Here is a 16,103-nt window from a genome sequence, read left to right as displayed (position 1 = left end):
TAATTATTCAAATAATTAATTAAATGGAAATATTTTTGTGGTGAATAAAACAGATATATATATATATATATACGAGTGCAAACACAATTAAAAATAAATTGAGAGAATAAAAATTTGAAGAATGAAGAAATAAAAAAAAGAAAGATGATAAGCAATTAAACGAAAATTAGGACCCATCTAAAAGGAAATGATGATATGGAGGGAAATATTTGTAAAATGTATATAAAATAGCAAACAAATAACAATAAGGAGAAAGTAACGTGGAAAATAAATAAATGGAGAGATGAAAAAACAATTAAATAAACAAAAATTGAAGTAAACGTTCTTTTTTTTTGATAAATAAATTGAAGTAAACGTTGAGAGAGGTAATTGGGCTCAGAGTACTACTGATGGGACATTTCATAATTATTATTGGTTAGCCGTTGTTTATATACTTTAATAAATTAAAATGTATGGACCTACCATGTTTAAAAATATGAAAACCAATATATGATCATGTCTGAAGTATAATCTGTTTTTTTTTTACTGAAAAAAATTGTTGTTAAAAATAAATTATAAAAAGAAAAAGTAACCAGTACCGTAAGGCACGGTTTAAAACAGTGCCTTATTCGACGATGGTATATAAGTAATAATTATAGAAACCCAATTATTTAAAAATATTAGGAAAAACTATTTTTGTAGTAGTATAATTTAGTTTAATACACTAGATAATTGTAAAGAAAAGTATCTTCATATAACCAAAAATCTCATGCTTGTATATTATGATTTTTCTAACTTTAATTTATGTACGTGTTTGTGTAAATTTATCTCCGAAAACCTTTTCTTTTTGTTGTTAATTAGTTTTGTTGAAATCTATGTAATGTGTATTTCCAATATAAGTTAGCATCCACTTAATTACATAATATTGTATTTAATTTAACTAGAAATTTGGGATTAATTCGCCGAAACGTACGTATATGTGTTAACAAAATAAGCTAAAGCATAATGACATGTTTTGAAAACATATGCAAAGGTTGCAAGGACAACTTTTTCAAAGAATAACCAAAAAAATTAAAGACCAACTTCACATGCATAAATTTGTGTTAACGTTTGATAAGTTTTACCAAATTCACCATTTAGTAATCATAATTCAAGGGCATTTTGGAGTTTTTCTTTAAAATTAAGAAAGTTTTTGACTAATAATGAGATCAATTTGCCTACTTATTATTATTATTGTAATTGGTTGTGAATTTTTCAATATCTCTAATGCATATATATAATGATAAATCCTGTTTATAAGTACGTTAATTTAAATAAAAATTGAAAAGAAGGCACTAATCAAACCCAAGATGATTATATATTAGCCAGATGCACACATTAATATTATTCGAATACATATGGTTCAGAAGACTACAGATTATACATACTTTACATAAAAATACGTAGGTAATTAAACATTCTTATTACACGACTAATTATTGTACACTCATCTCTGTTTATTATTTTTGCTTTTATTAACGCTCAAACAATTTATAATTATTCTTTATAGCTTATTGATTTTTCTAGTTAAATTAACTAGTCTAGTCGTGAAGCCAATCCATGTCAACTGGGTCAGTGAGCTGGAGAGAGGCTGAAGCCGAATCTAAATCCACGCCAAACATCATATCTTGAGAGAAGAAGAAAGTTTCACTATTATTATGATCAGTATAAGATTGATCCGAGCTACACGCGCCTCCTTTTCGATTGGACGAACTGATTACCTGACTACCCACGTCATCATTATTAATAAATCCAAAGTCAACGTCAAGGAATTCCGACAAGTAATCTCCAGGATCATTGGATTTCTCAAACTCAATATTATTATTATTATTATTATTATCATCATCCTCATTAATCATACTGATGAGGTGGGAGTAACCAGGAACTACAGAGGAGGAATCGAGCCCCGTGGTTTGATCACAGCCGTTGACTAATTGTTCATCGTAATCAACCACTGAGGGCAACCAGCAATCGTCAACCGTAGGATCTGAATTACTACAGTAGTCCTGATGATGATGATGATGTTCGGGTGGTAGTACTTTGTTTTGTGCTTCTGTTTGGGAAAGGAGTACAACTTTGGTGCACCTTGTGGCTACGGTTCGAACTACATTTGAATTACCTTGATTATTATTATTATTTGTCTTATTAGATGGCTGCAATTGATCATGATCATGATCATGATCTGCAGCAGCACTAGTAGTAGTACTAGTAGTTTTCAGCTTTGTTGACACTAATAACTGCTGCTGTTGTAATGATCTACCAGTAGTAGTACTACTGCTACTACAACGAATATTGGATGATGCTTTACGACTTGTCGTATTATTATTGGACTTTGTAAGAAAGTTGTTGTGATGATCAGCTGCAACTTGAACTTTCTTCCCAATATTTGTGTTCCAATAGTTCTTGATTTCATTGTCTGTTCGGCCTGGAAGCCGCCCAGCTATCAAAGACCATCTGCGCATGAATAATTAATTATTGATCGTACTAGTTAGTTGAATATACATTAATTGTTACAATTTCCACACTATACTCTTATTAATGGTTGTCACTCTTTTTCGTTTACTTTTCTCAAATTAATATGAAGAAATGAAGAATGTACATATAATGACGTGTTTGGCCAATTAGTTTGTTTTTAGTGATTTTTGTATTGTTCTTTTTCTTTGGTTGATAATTTTTACAAATTAAATAATATTTCAAACATATATAATGCATACATGCGTCAGAATTAAATACTCGATCGACACTCTTTCTAGAAGTAAATTTAATTTACAAAAATTAAATAGCTTAGAAAGCGACATATATATAATTATTAGTGACTACTGACCTGTTGCCTAAGAGGTTGTGAAGCCTGATAATTAGCTCCTCTTCGTCCGGAGAAATGTTTCCTCTTTTGATATCAGGTCTCAGATAGTTGAGCCATCTCAGCCGGCAACTCTTCCCACATCTCTTTAGCCCTGCAAATTTTATCTACTCCATTAATGATATATTCTAGTATAAAATGGAAAAAATTAAAGACACTAATTAACTATATAATATATACCTGCTCTTTTAGGAAGGCTTCTCCATTTTCCTTCACCGTGAACTTTAATATACTCACTCAGTATTCTATCTTCCATAGCAGTCCATGCTCCTCTATTTAAGCCTTCTTTAGAACAACAAGGACTCCTCCCCATCTCTCTCTATAACTAATTAAGAACTACTACCACTCACTATAATTTAGAGAGAGGGAGAGAGAGTAGTGTGAGGTTTGTGCTGCTGGAGCTGAAACTCTTTTCTCAATGCTGTTCCATTATATATAGATATAGTTATAAGAAAAAGAGAGGAGCCCGGCCTTTCATAACTATATGTAGATTAAAAATAAATAAAATAAAAGAGATAGAGAGAGAGAGAGGATGGGAGAATTTGGTGGCATGTGAGTTAGGGGGGACCATCGACCTTTTTCGCACAATAGAAAAAATAAATAAATAAAACAAAATGAACATAGTTAATTAACACATTTTGGGAGCTTAGACGATGATTGCTCTCCTCATTGCACGAAACTCAAACAGTACCCTTCATAGTAATATTTGAAAGTGTGTCTAAATTATTAGATAAATATTAACGTGAATAAATTCATCTGCCCTTCTGTACTATTTTTGTGAGGCTGCTCCACTTCTAGCTAACTTTCTCAAATTTTCTTAAAAACTTGAACGTTCGTTGAAAATAAAAGTGTTTTTTTTTAAAAAAAAATAAATAAATAAATAAAATTATTGAATAAGAAAATAAAACTCTTTTTTTTTTGTTAGCTCTCTATAATTGGTAGAGGTGTTCATCAAATCGTCAATACAAAAAATAACTATCTTTAGTAATAACTTTTTAGTTACATTATAAATTTTTTGTGACTAAATGTGACTTTTAGTCACAACAAAAAATTATCTGTGATGAAAACATGGTATTTAGATACAAATTCTCACTAATTTAATTTTAGTAACGGCAAGTATTGTAATTGAAAACACATTTAGTTACAACAAATTCTGATTTTTGTGACTAATATCTTTAGCCATGAACTTTTTAGCCACAACATAAAAATATTATTTATAATTAGTCAAAAAAATTTCACTTTTAGTCCCAATAAAACTTTTAATCACAAATTTTATTGTGACTAAAAGTAAAATCTTTTGTAATACGTCCACACTGCATAAAAAATACAGTTTAAATTTTTTTTACGGTGAGGTTGTGGTTTGTATTTTTACCAAACTACGCGGTGCGGTGCGGTTTATTAAGGTTTTGGATTTAATAATTATGCACTATATGTTACAAAATTACCAATTTTTACAATATGATTTTTATCATTTTCATATATTATTTTTTTTAGGGACAATTCAATATAATTATAATTAACTTAATGATTAGTATATATATTTATGTTAAAATTTTAATCAATTTTTTTTGTTTAATTTGTATTGTTAAAATTTTATTTCATTGACTTTTGAATTTTTATTATAGTATTTGATAATAATGATAGTGTAAACCTGTGATAGTGAGTATATCCGTAAGGGGAAATACCACATCGTTTGGGGAAGGTTAAATGAGATGATTCTGAGACTGTGTAGGTATGGGACTACACAGTTGAAAAGAGCTTAAATGGATTGATTAGTACTACCTATATCAACAAGGTGCATCTTGTTTTTCGGTAGCTCATCACGAAAGAACTCCACAGTTAAGCGTGTATAAGAGCCATCATTCTGTGGTTATAAGCGTCCAATGAAGGCTTGAAGCGAGGACGTTACAAAATCGTTCAAATTGTACCGCATTATTTCGTATTTTTGCGATACAATTTTTGTTGTTTTAAGATCTTGTGGTGTGGTTACCGTGTAACAAATTATAAAACTGGAGTTTAGTGTGAAAAAAAACGTTACAACCAACATCACCTATATCGCAAACACCCTTAATAATTAGTTACCAATTTTTTATAATTTTTATTAAAAGAAAAATGTAAGGGGGCACAATATTAAATTAAACCGAAATTATTACTGACAAGGAGAGTGTTCTTTACCAATTCTTTTTTGGTCACATGTTATAATAGGTGGACCCCTATCGTCCGTATCAAACGATTGCATTCCCATAAAATATATGGCCCTGTCTAACGTTATTTTTCGCATATGTGCATATTGCATCTTCCACTAATAATTTGATCGCGCGTGACGTATGTATTGTATAAATATACATGTACATATATATAAATGTGAGTATTTTATCGATTTGCCCCTTGCCAGTTTTTATTTACAATTTGTTTAATTAAATATAATATATATTAATTAATAGTTTTTTTTGGTTAATACTATTTTGACCTGTGTTTTGTAAAACATTACCAATTAGATTTTGTGTTTTATTAAATGACAAGATAGACCCTTTATTTTCTAAAATAGTAAAAATAGGATTCTGAATTTAATTTTTGACAACATTTGCTTTAATATAACTAACTTGAAAACAATTCCTAATACGAAAAAATATAGAAAAGGTAAGCAGTTTAGTCATAATACTTTTAAATCAGATTATAATTAAATTTTATTTTAATAAAAAATAGTACTATTTTAGAAAATACAGGGTTTATTTTTTATTTAATAAAATAGAAAGTCAAATTAGTAACTTTTGCAAAATATAGGATCCAAAATAGTATTTATCTCTTTTTTTTTATTATTATTGATAAAAACTAGTAGTTTTTTATTTCAAAACATTCTCATTAAATTGTGTATACTTATAACACCGGCCGCCTCTTAAAGAAGGAACAAAACAAGCCTTTAATTAAGAACCCTTCACCCTTCAACTAAACTTTATTTTTATGTTTTTGGCTAGGCCAGCCGGCGCTGAACTTTGTTTCCCATATGCAAATACGTACATGGGATTAACTTTATTTTAACAATGATTCGAAAAAACAGATACTTAAAGGCATTTTTAATGGGGTCAACAAAAATAGTTGCCTCAGTCCACCTAACATATTGTTATTGTATATAGGTCATGTCCATTAAAGTTGGCCTTATAAAATGTCAGGTTTTGCATGGCCACCATATATTTGTTGCTTCATAACAATTAAGGCTGATGTTATTAGCTGGCTGTACTTTTAAACGTTAATTAATTAGCTCTCAATTCGGGAAAAAAATTAATGATGATATGAAATATTATTTATGGATATTTAAATCATTAAATTAATTATTATAATTAATGTTTGGATGTATTTTTATTTATTACATTGATTTAGTTTCTCATTCTTTTAGTCATATTTTTATATAAATATGTTTCACCTTATTGGAATAAACAACAGAGAAATTCTTAGTTTATTTTTCTCTTTTCATCTTCTTATTTTTTTCTTCTTATCCATTTTATATTATTCTATATTATTTTATAGGGTAAATATCATTTTAGATCTTATATTTTGTAAAAGTTACCAATTAGATCCTCTATTTTATTAAATGACAGAATGGATCCTATATTTTTTAAAATGGTAAAAATAGGATCCTGAGCTTAATTTTCAACAATTTTACTTTTTAATATAATCAACTTTAAGATAATTTCTAACATTAATAGATATAGAAAATCTAAGAGCATGTTTGGTATTGTTTTCTGTTTTTTATTTTAAAAAATTGTTTTTATAAATGAGAACAAAAAATAGTTTTTGAAGTTTTTAAAACACAAGTCACGTTTGGTTAGTGATTTTTAAAAACAATATTGACCAAAAGTGAATTGGTTTTTAAAATAGGAAACAACATTTTGTTGTTTTCAAAATTCTTGTTTTTTGTAACTTTGTTTTCTGAAAACTGTTTTTAAAAAACAAGGCCAAACAAGTCAAATTGTTTTTAAAAACAATTTTTTGCTTTTAAAAACAAAAAACAGTTTTTTAGTTATGATGCCAAACATGCACTAACAAGTTTTGTCATAACATCTCTAGATTAGATTATTATTAAGTTTTATTTTGATAAAAAATCAATTCAGTGTCTTATTTATATGGTTTTAGAAAATACATGGTTTATTTTATCAATTAACAAAGCAAAAAGTCTAATTAGTAACTTTTGTAAAATTCAAGGTCCAAAATAATATTTACTCTATAAAGAGATTATTAATATTTAAAAGATTGTTTGATTTTTTGGGTTTAATTATTGGGTTTATTTGTTAACGGAAGATCAAACCTAATCGTTAAATTTAACAGAATATTCTTTTATTTTTAAGTATATTCTGTTAAACCAAGAAATGCCGTTAGATAGGCACTTTTAATATATAAAGATATGTAATTACAAATTGTGATACAAATTAAGTAACTAAGTTATAGGTATAAAAAATGTATTAAATATTATAAGTTAATTTATAATTTGTTGAGGGGTTAAATTATAAATACTCAAAATTCATTTTATAATAAGCCTATAAATAGGTAGCAGTCCCAAGAAATTCTAGGGCAACCATATTCTTTCCTTCCCCAACTGTATACAAATTTAGAGAAATGGTGTATTTTTGAAAGATCATAACTTTTTGTACAATCTCCAACAATAACTTCATGTTAGTGTTTTTGTTTATTTTATTATCATCTTTTTCTTTTTTAATATAGCAAAGGTTCTATAAAATATGATTTAGGATTTTTTTATATTAGAGTATTTTTAAAAATATAATTAGATCTGTGATTGTATGTATTTCTTGAGTGTTTATCATCCACTTTTGTGATTATATGGATTTGAATATTAATGCTTTGGTGTTTGATTTTATGATTAGTAATTTAGTACTGCCAATTTTGGCTTTCCTTATATATGTGCAAAGGTAAATATATAGGGAATTTTACAAAAATACTGTTTTTTGACCAAAACTTTACAATTATACTGGGACACGGCAAAAATAACATTTTTACTGCCCCAGCCCAATTTCATTACTTTTGTACTGCCCAAGCCCAACAGCATAACATTTATACTGTGTGTGGGGAAACAACCTTCTTCGTGTGTGGGGAGACGCCGGAGACGAAAATCACCAAGAAAAAACCATTAAAACCGGCAAGAATAAACAAAAGCAGTAAAATCGACGTCAATAAATAATCATGGCAAAACAACAGTAAAACAACACTAAAACAATCAAACAAAACAAAAGAAAAAAATGATTAAAAAAAACAAACAATCTGCTGCACAACCTCAACACCAGATGCAAAATCAACTATATTTGCAAGTCTATTCCTAGAAAATTATAAAAAAAAAAAAACTACTAAAACAACACTGAAACAACACAAAAACAAATGAAGCAAATATAACTACTTAGAAAAATATAAAAGAAACACACACCTCAAAACTCTCTTGTGAGTGAGCTCGTCAAATATATTTATAGGAGAACCAAAAGAAAAAAACCACAAAAATAGCCAAAGAGAACGAAGAAGAAATGTATTTATAGCCTCCATCTTCCACACTCACAGACATAACCATCACAACAACACGAGAACACCCAGAAAATACCTATTAATTCAAATAAATAAATCATGAAAAACAACAGTAAAACAATACTAAAACAATACTAAAACAATACTAAAACAAAAAAAACAATAAAAAAAAAATGATCAAAAATTAACTATGTTGTGCACATCCTCAATACTAAATGCACTATATTTGCAAGAAAAGTTCTAGAAAATTAGAACAAAAAAAAACCACACTAACTCTTATATTTTAAAAAAAAAAACATAACTAAGAACTTCAAAAAATTAAAAAAAAAAAAAAAGAAGAAGAAGAAAAGAAAAGAAGATGAAGAAGAAGAACTAAGAACTATCACCTTCATGGTCTTCCTTCCCCTCATCATCTCAGCCATGAATTATCTCATCATCTCAGCCGGTGTTCTAAGTTTCTTTCTTTTCCTTCAATATAATTTTTTTTTTTTTTGAATGGTTCCTTCAATATAATTAAGTATATATAATAGTAGAGTTGGACATCATATATATATGTTGATAGGAGAGGAGATGTACGTGGCAAGCATGCATGAATGTTATGATGTTATAACATATTAATTTTCAAATTTTAAATGCAAACAAAAAAACTAAAAAAATGATTAAAATGCTTGTCACTTTTGTCACATCCCACATCCAATCAACTTTTCTAATAAAACAAAAAACTTTAAATATTGATGTGAGAAAATCTTATAGAGATATGTACACAAAAAAGTCTATATTGTTGATTCAAAAAAAAAAAAAAAAAAAAAAGTTGGCAGCCGAAAAAAAAAAAAAAAAAAAAAAAAACAGTACAAAAGTTATTTTTGGAGTGTAACAGTATAAAAGAAAGAAAATGGGAAAACACAGTAAACTGTGTAAATTTCCCAATATATATGTATTTATATGAATGTTTATTGATTGTTCCTTTCGACTCAATTTAAATTTATTATTTTGTTTGTAACGTCCCCGCTTCAAGCCTCCATTGGGCCCTTACACCCACGGACTAATGGCTCTTATACACGAGTTCATCACTCTGGCTGCTTCATGGACTAATGACTGACCCTACAGACCAACACGAGTGTTTTCAGTGTGCTTTGTCCTCACTCACACACATCTTGGGAAAACTTCCCAGGAGGTCACCCATCCTTGAAATTACTCCAGGCCAAGCACGCTTAACTATGGAGTTCTTTCGAGATGGGCTACCGAAAAACAAGATGCACCTTGTTGATATAGGTAGTACCAATTAATCCATTTAAGCCTATAACTTTAACTGTGTAGTCCCATACCTACACAGTCTCAGAATCATCCCACTAGACCTTCCCCAGGCGATGTGGGATTGCACAGCTTACCCGGTATTTCCCCTTACGGATCACGAGACTACTGACTGTCACAATCACCCCCCTTACGGGGTCCGACGTCCTCGTCGACCACACTTCCGGCTGGGTCAAGGCTCTGATACCATTTGAAACGTCCCCGCTTCAAGCCTCCATTGGGCCCTTACACCCACGGACTAATGGCTCTTATACACGAGTTCATCACTCTGGCTGCTTCATGGACTAATGACTGACCCTACAGACCAACACAAGTGTTTTCAGTGTGCTTTGTCCTCACTCACACACATCTTGGGAAAACTTCCCAGGAGGTCACCCATCCTTGAAATTACTCCAGGCCAAGCACGCTTAACTATGGAGTTCTTTCGAGATGGGCTACCGAAAAACAAGATGCACCTTGTTGATATAGGTAGTACCAATTAATCCATTTAAGCTCTCTTTAACTGTGTAGTCCCATACCTACACAGTCTCAGAATCATCCCACTAGACCTTCCCCAGGCGATGTGGGATTGCACAGCTTACCCGGTATTTCCCCTTACGGATCACGAGACTACTGACTGTCACAAACGCCCCGATATTTTGCCTTATTTTACAAAAATACTACTTTCATGCATAATTTGAAAAGATAAAAAAAAAAAAAATAATAATTTAAATACAACAGTGGATTTTAAAAAAAATCAAAATGCAACAGAGAAGGATCCTTCATTTGTAAAACAAGATACAGTAAGTAAATAATTTTAAATAATGCATTTCCACTGTGTTAGATTTATCAACTGCTTAAAATAAAACTAAGGCACCACTGGCGTTCTAGATCGTTTGTCCGCCCGTAGCCGCTCACAGTATACGTACCCGAACCGACCACGCTCACTTTATACATACTTCCCTGTCTAATACCCGTAGGGAAAGTAAGGGGGGTGAGCTAAAAGCTCAGTAAGGAAATGCTTATCAAACAATACCATATAATATCACACATACCATTAATGTATTTATTAAGTTTTAGCAATATCATACATGCTCTTTTATAACTATAACCAAATAACTGTACATATGGAAACCTTTATCATATAGATCCATAAAAATTGTTCACACCATACATATATACAGAGATCATAACTCCAGTGTCACATTCATAACATAATTATATCAATACTATAAATAATAATGCCATTACCATAATATTGGCATATCATAGCCATTACTTACATAACCCGGGCCTAGCTTGGCCCTACAATATCCTGGGCCTATGCAGCCCTACTATTGTTATAGGATAGGGTATCTCTATATTCAACAGTAACATCACTGTATCATACCCACCATAACAATCTCATACACGACTCAGTAAAATGTAGGGTAGGGTATCTCTACATTCAACGGCCTTATCCCGTATCATACCCCACCATGGTCCCTCACTTTACCTGAGACGTTAGCATACAACATATAACATACAACATACACCATACACCATACACCATACACCATACACTATACACCATACACCATACACCATACACCATACACCATACACCATACACCATACAATACACATCATACAACATACAACATTATACAAGTCATAACAACCATAATTTATATATCAATTTACGAATATTGCGTCCATACCACACATTCTCAGTACCTATACAGACTTATAATAACAGATCATAACTCATATTTCAGTACACAAAGAATCTAAATTTATGCAGATAAATACATACAAAACTATCTAATTTCCTTACCTCAAATCCCGCTGCTTAAACTTGTTATCTCGTCACTACTACCTATAATAACACATGGGTCAAGGCCCTAACATTAAAATTCACACTCTTACAGTACAGCAGAAAGAATACTATTTTTGACCAATAACTACACGAATTCAGTAAAAGTTTCCTTCATAAAAATTATAGGAAATTCAATTATCTTTCCAACGATATATAGATCATTAAAAATGGATTAAAACTGAGGGAGTTATGATAGTTTTACTGAAACTATTTCTGAGAAGGAATATGGAGTAACGAATCACAGGAGACATCGGAAATACAAAGTTTTGATACTGAAATATTCCAAATCAGAGAATACTCTCTTCATAAAAGTTTTAGAAAATCAAATTCCCTTTCTAATGACACTAAAATCTTTAAAATCGGAGTTATAACGTAAGAGATATAGATATTATATCGAAACAGTTTTCTAGAAATCCTGAAACAAATGGATTTCGAACTACAGCAATAAAACAATAATTTTGACTTAGAATAATCAATAATTAGTGAATGGTTTCTTCATAAAACATTTGGAAAATTGAATTATCTCTTCAACAGTACCAAGATCGCTAGAATCGGATCATTATTCAGAGAGATATTCGGATTTTACTGAAACAACTTATATAGAAAATATGAAAAAACGATTTACAACAAACAGCGTAAAAATACTAATTTTTGACATAGATAAATTTCGATTCTGTAAAATCTTTCTTCATAAGAATTATAGGAAATTTAATAAGCTTTCTATAGACACCAAGATTGCGAGAATCAGATGAGTATTTAAAGAGATATGACAGTTTTACTGAGACATGTTTCATTCTGAAAAATAAGAAAAGGAGACCTACGAAAATTCTCCTATTGTGATCAATAAATAAGTAAATGTAGAGTTTCTTACCTCAAATACATCAAGCTACTTGGATCGATAGACATAAGATGATGGTGATCAAAGATGAGAGTGAATAGTGATATAGATTTGGCTAAGGATGTAATGGAAAGATGACTTGAAAATTTTTAGGGTTAGTCTTGCTCAGATAGGTGGGAAGAATAGAACGATAGAATAGTGATATAATTTTTATTGTAAGCTCTCAATCTCGTAACTTTAGGGCTTAGTTTTGACCTAGAAAAATTACGAATTCTGATATAGTTATTTCTACAAAATTTATGGATCTTTAAATTATCTTTCCAACGCCACTGAAATCACCTCAATCCGAGCTCTAGAACTCCAGATATGATCATTTTAGTAAAACAGTTTTTAATCCTGCGAATTTATCCAAACCTACGAATTTTTAACATTAATTAATTAAACTCACTAAACATATTATAAAACCCTAATGGACCTTCATATTGGGCTTTAATTAAACGATTACTTACTCTGTAAAAATACCATAATATTTTACTTTCGTAGTTAATACAACTTTAACTCTCTCTAGAAAATTGGTACAACTACTCTAAGCAATAATATCAACTCACTAACAACACAAAGAAACAAGATAATTATCCTCGCTCAATTAATATCCAAAAAAAAAAATTAAATACTATTTTAATCTGGATATTACATTCTACCCTCCTTAAAAGAAATTTCGTCCTCGAAATTTAACTTACCAACACTCGGGGTGTTGAGTCGTCATGTCTTTCACCACTTACTGCATTACCTCATTATCTACCATATATATATGGACCCAATAAACATGCATTTAACCTATGTCTTATCGGTCAATCCATAACACATAAAATATACACAACTTAATTAAGTATTATTATTTCTCTATACATTACTTTAAATACCAAAATATACTCCATCATAATAACTTACATATACATGCTTTGAATACATAAGTTTTGCAATCACATGCTCGTAATATATGAAAAGTTTTTCTTTCTCTTATGACCATCCTTACATGCCATTAAGAGTGAAATTATTTATTCTTCTATGAGCATCCTTACATGCCATTAAGAGTAAAATTATTTATTCTTCTATGAGCATCCTTACATGCCATTAAGAGTAAAATTATTTCTTCTTCTATGAGCATCCTTACATGCCATTTAGAGTCACAGTATTTATTCTCTAAATGAACATCCTTACATGTCACTTGAGAACACATTAAACAATACAAAATAACAAACACAAAGAGTAGGGTAAAAGATCTTATGCAAACTTCTCTTTAATTATTCCCATTCTCTCGTTGAATGTTATTACAGACTAAAATCTTACTCTCTCTCTGTCTTTTTTTTTTCCACTGTAAAGCTACGGTGTCATTCTTGCAGTTTCATAGTTGTTACTCATCGATAGATACTTTTTCCATGGCACTTGGAAATAAACATGGAATCTCTTTAAAAGGTTTTCTATGTATAAATATTTAACTATCTATCCGACCACCTTTTTGTCTAACGTTCACTTCTTAATTTCCTTTATCCATGCATTCGTTGCACTTGTCATGACTTCCCATTTTCCAAGATAATCGTCTTTGGATCCTTTTGTTGTCTGATTTTTGTATCACTCTATTGTATTTTCTTTGCTAATCTCTCTTATGGTGCTTGGTCCTCCATTACCCCCTTCAATCAAGTTGACTTGATTATGAGATTAGCTAGTTTTCTATACTAACTTTTATCTACTTTGGTATTACATCGATATAGTGATGAAGTTTAAATCTGTAATGCCGATAGATCTGATAGTTATGTTCAATGATTGATTCTTCTAATATACTAGCCATCTGAGGTATCACATAACTTCATACTTATCATAGCATTGATTATTCCAAATTCATATTCATATCCTATATATATTGTAGCCTTCTTTAATTCACCAAAAAAAAATATCTCAACATCTTAATTGTACCTCTAAATCTTCCAAATCTCTTAAACATACATTCCAATACTGATTATTTACTTAAGACTATAACATATATGTATTAAAACATAGAAAGCACACTAATAACCCTTTAAAATAAGTTCAATCCTACCATAGCTTATCGTAGCCCAACTATTTATTATTTGTTGACTTTTAACAATAAGTCAACCATACCAATCTCATAATGTATTGATCATCCAAGTTATCAGGGTAAGGATACTATATATATAATTTGCAAACTATGCCGAACAGACCTTACTCTGTCCATCACTATTATACCTCCTATACCCCTACTTGTATTTGATTTATTACTGGAGACTCACTATTTATAATTCCTTAGTCAGGAATTTTTTATTCTTACTTCCCATACTACCTTTAAGCACAAGTCAATAATTTGTTCAAGCGTCTCATTTTACATCCAAACGCCACCAAATTATCAATACCTATCTTGTTTTTTTTTCTTCTTCTAACTTTGCACTTTCAATTGGACAAGACTTAGTAGTGTGCAATAAGTTAGTTATTGTCAGCTTGAGAGAGTCCTTCCAAAGATCTCTATTACTGGCTTTTTAGATTGAGAAAAATATCTAATATTTTTCCTTTTTTTTTTTTTTAGCTCTTAACAATTTTAGCTTTTGACAAATCCATAGTCATTTTCTTCTCGGGCACTATAGGGCCTAGAAACACCATCTCTTTTCAGCAGGGCTGGACTTTGTGAGTTTTCCTCTTAGTTTCTCATTAGATGACACTCCAACATACTTATACTATTGCCCATAATATAAGTCGTAATTGGATTGTAGTATCCTTTGCTTACGTTGTGCCTTGAATTCCTTTATGTTGCATGAGTGTATTTTCTAATCTCAACACTTATCAAAAACTTGTATAGTCCTTGACATGCCATGACATTCTTCAATATATGTTACTTTGGTCCTAATTGTGTCTCACTTTTCTCCTGTCTCTAAGTGAGGCTTTCCTAACATTTTCTCATTGAGCTATACTCCACACCATTGTTGTTGCATCAGTGAGTATTTGGAATCTAGGGATGTCACCCTTGAATGCTAATTCCTCCTCTTTCTCAAGTTTTGAATTTGCGATCTACTCTCTATAGTTGTTTGTTGTACACCCGCCACAAAGCTGCATCCACAATCTCTTAGTTGTGTAGTTGTGATCAATTCCGAGTAGTCACCCTCTTAGTTGTCTCTCATTCATGTTGTACCCAAATTGTTAGCCGTCCCTCGACCTTTTTTTGTCTTTCTCCTTTGAAAATGTCTCTGTCGAAGCCATACACATTTTTCTCTATTATCTCCTCCACCAAGTAGATGACCTTGAGTTTAAAGTTTACAACTTTCCTTCGGTAATCTAATATTTGTTGATGCTCTGCTTATCTCTTAGTGTTTAAGATACCTTCATAAGTTATTACCTCTAGTAATTTTATCATGTCTCTTTCTAACTTCTCATTTTGGATTCTATTCAGCACACTACACTCCTTTCTATATGATGGCATCGTCCTCTCCTGACTCATTTCTATAACATACTTATCTCCAATGTCTTTGCATACAGTACTCATACTTCTTACCATCTAACTTAAGAGTGTGTAACTTATAGAATATCCAACAAGATAGTACCTTCTCCTTAAAGATCTATTATTTCATCCTTCTTAATAAGTAGGTTTCGTAAATTATACTGTCCCAGTCTGGTATAACGTCTACTATTCTAAGTCATCCCTACTTCCT

General features: G+C 30.6%; 1 protein-coding gene across 1 annotated transcript; it reads right to left on the bottom strand.

Annotated features, from left to right (window-relative positions):
- Positions 1-1,339: 1,339 nt before the first annotated feature.
- LOC115704690 (transcription factor MYB1) lies at positions 1,340-3,340 on the bottom strand. Its single transcript, XM_030631891.2, has 3 exons — positions 3,059-3,340; positions 2,843-2,972; positions 1,340-2,472 (listed from the first exon to the last, which is right to left on the bottom strand). The coding sequence occupies exons 1-3, from the start codon at positions 3,189-3,191 to the stop codon at positions 1,560-1,562; spliced, it is 1,176 nt and encodes a 391-aa protein (XP_030487751.2). The 5' UTR covers positions 3,192-3,340; the 3' UTR covers positions 1,340-1,559.
- Positions 3,341-16,103: the final 12,763 nt, after the last annotated feature.

This window comes from Cannabis sativa, chromosome 1 (assembly GCF_029168945.1).
Source record: "Cannabis sativa cultivar Pink pepper isolate KNU-18-1 chromosome 1, ASM2916894v1, whole genome shotgun sequence".
Lineage (NCBI taxonomy): Eukaryota > Viridiplantae > Streptophyta > Magnoliopsida > Rosales > Cannabaceae > Cannabis > Cannabis sativa.
The sequence above is the reverse complement of the archived record's forward strand: the minus strand, read 5'-3'. Positions and strand labels throughout refer to the sequence as shown.

Coding starts and splice junctions, on each gene's coding strand:
- LOC115704690 (XM_030631891.2), bottom strand. CDS start 3,191: ATGGGGAGGAGTCCTTGTTGTTCTAAAGAAGGCTTAAATAGAGGAGCA. Junction 2,973..3,058: donor AAGCCTTCCTAAAAGAGCAG/GTATATATTATA, acceptor TAAAATTTGCAG/GGCTAAAGAGATGTGGGAAG. Junction 2,473..2,842: donor CACAACCTCTTAGGCAACAG/GTCAGTAGTCAC, acceptor ATTCATGCGCAG/ATGGTCTTTGATAGCTGGGC.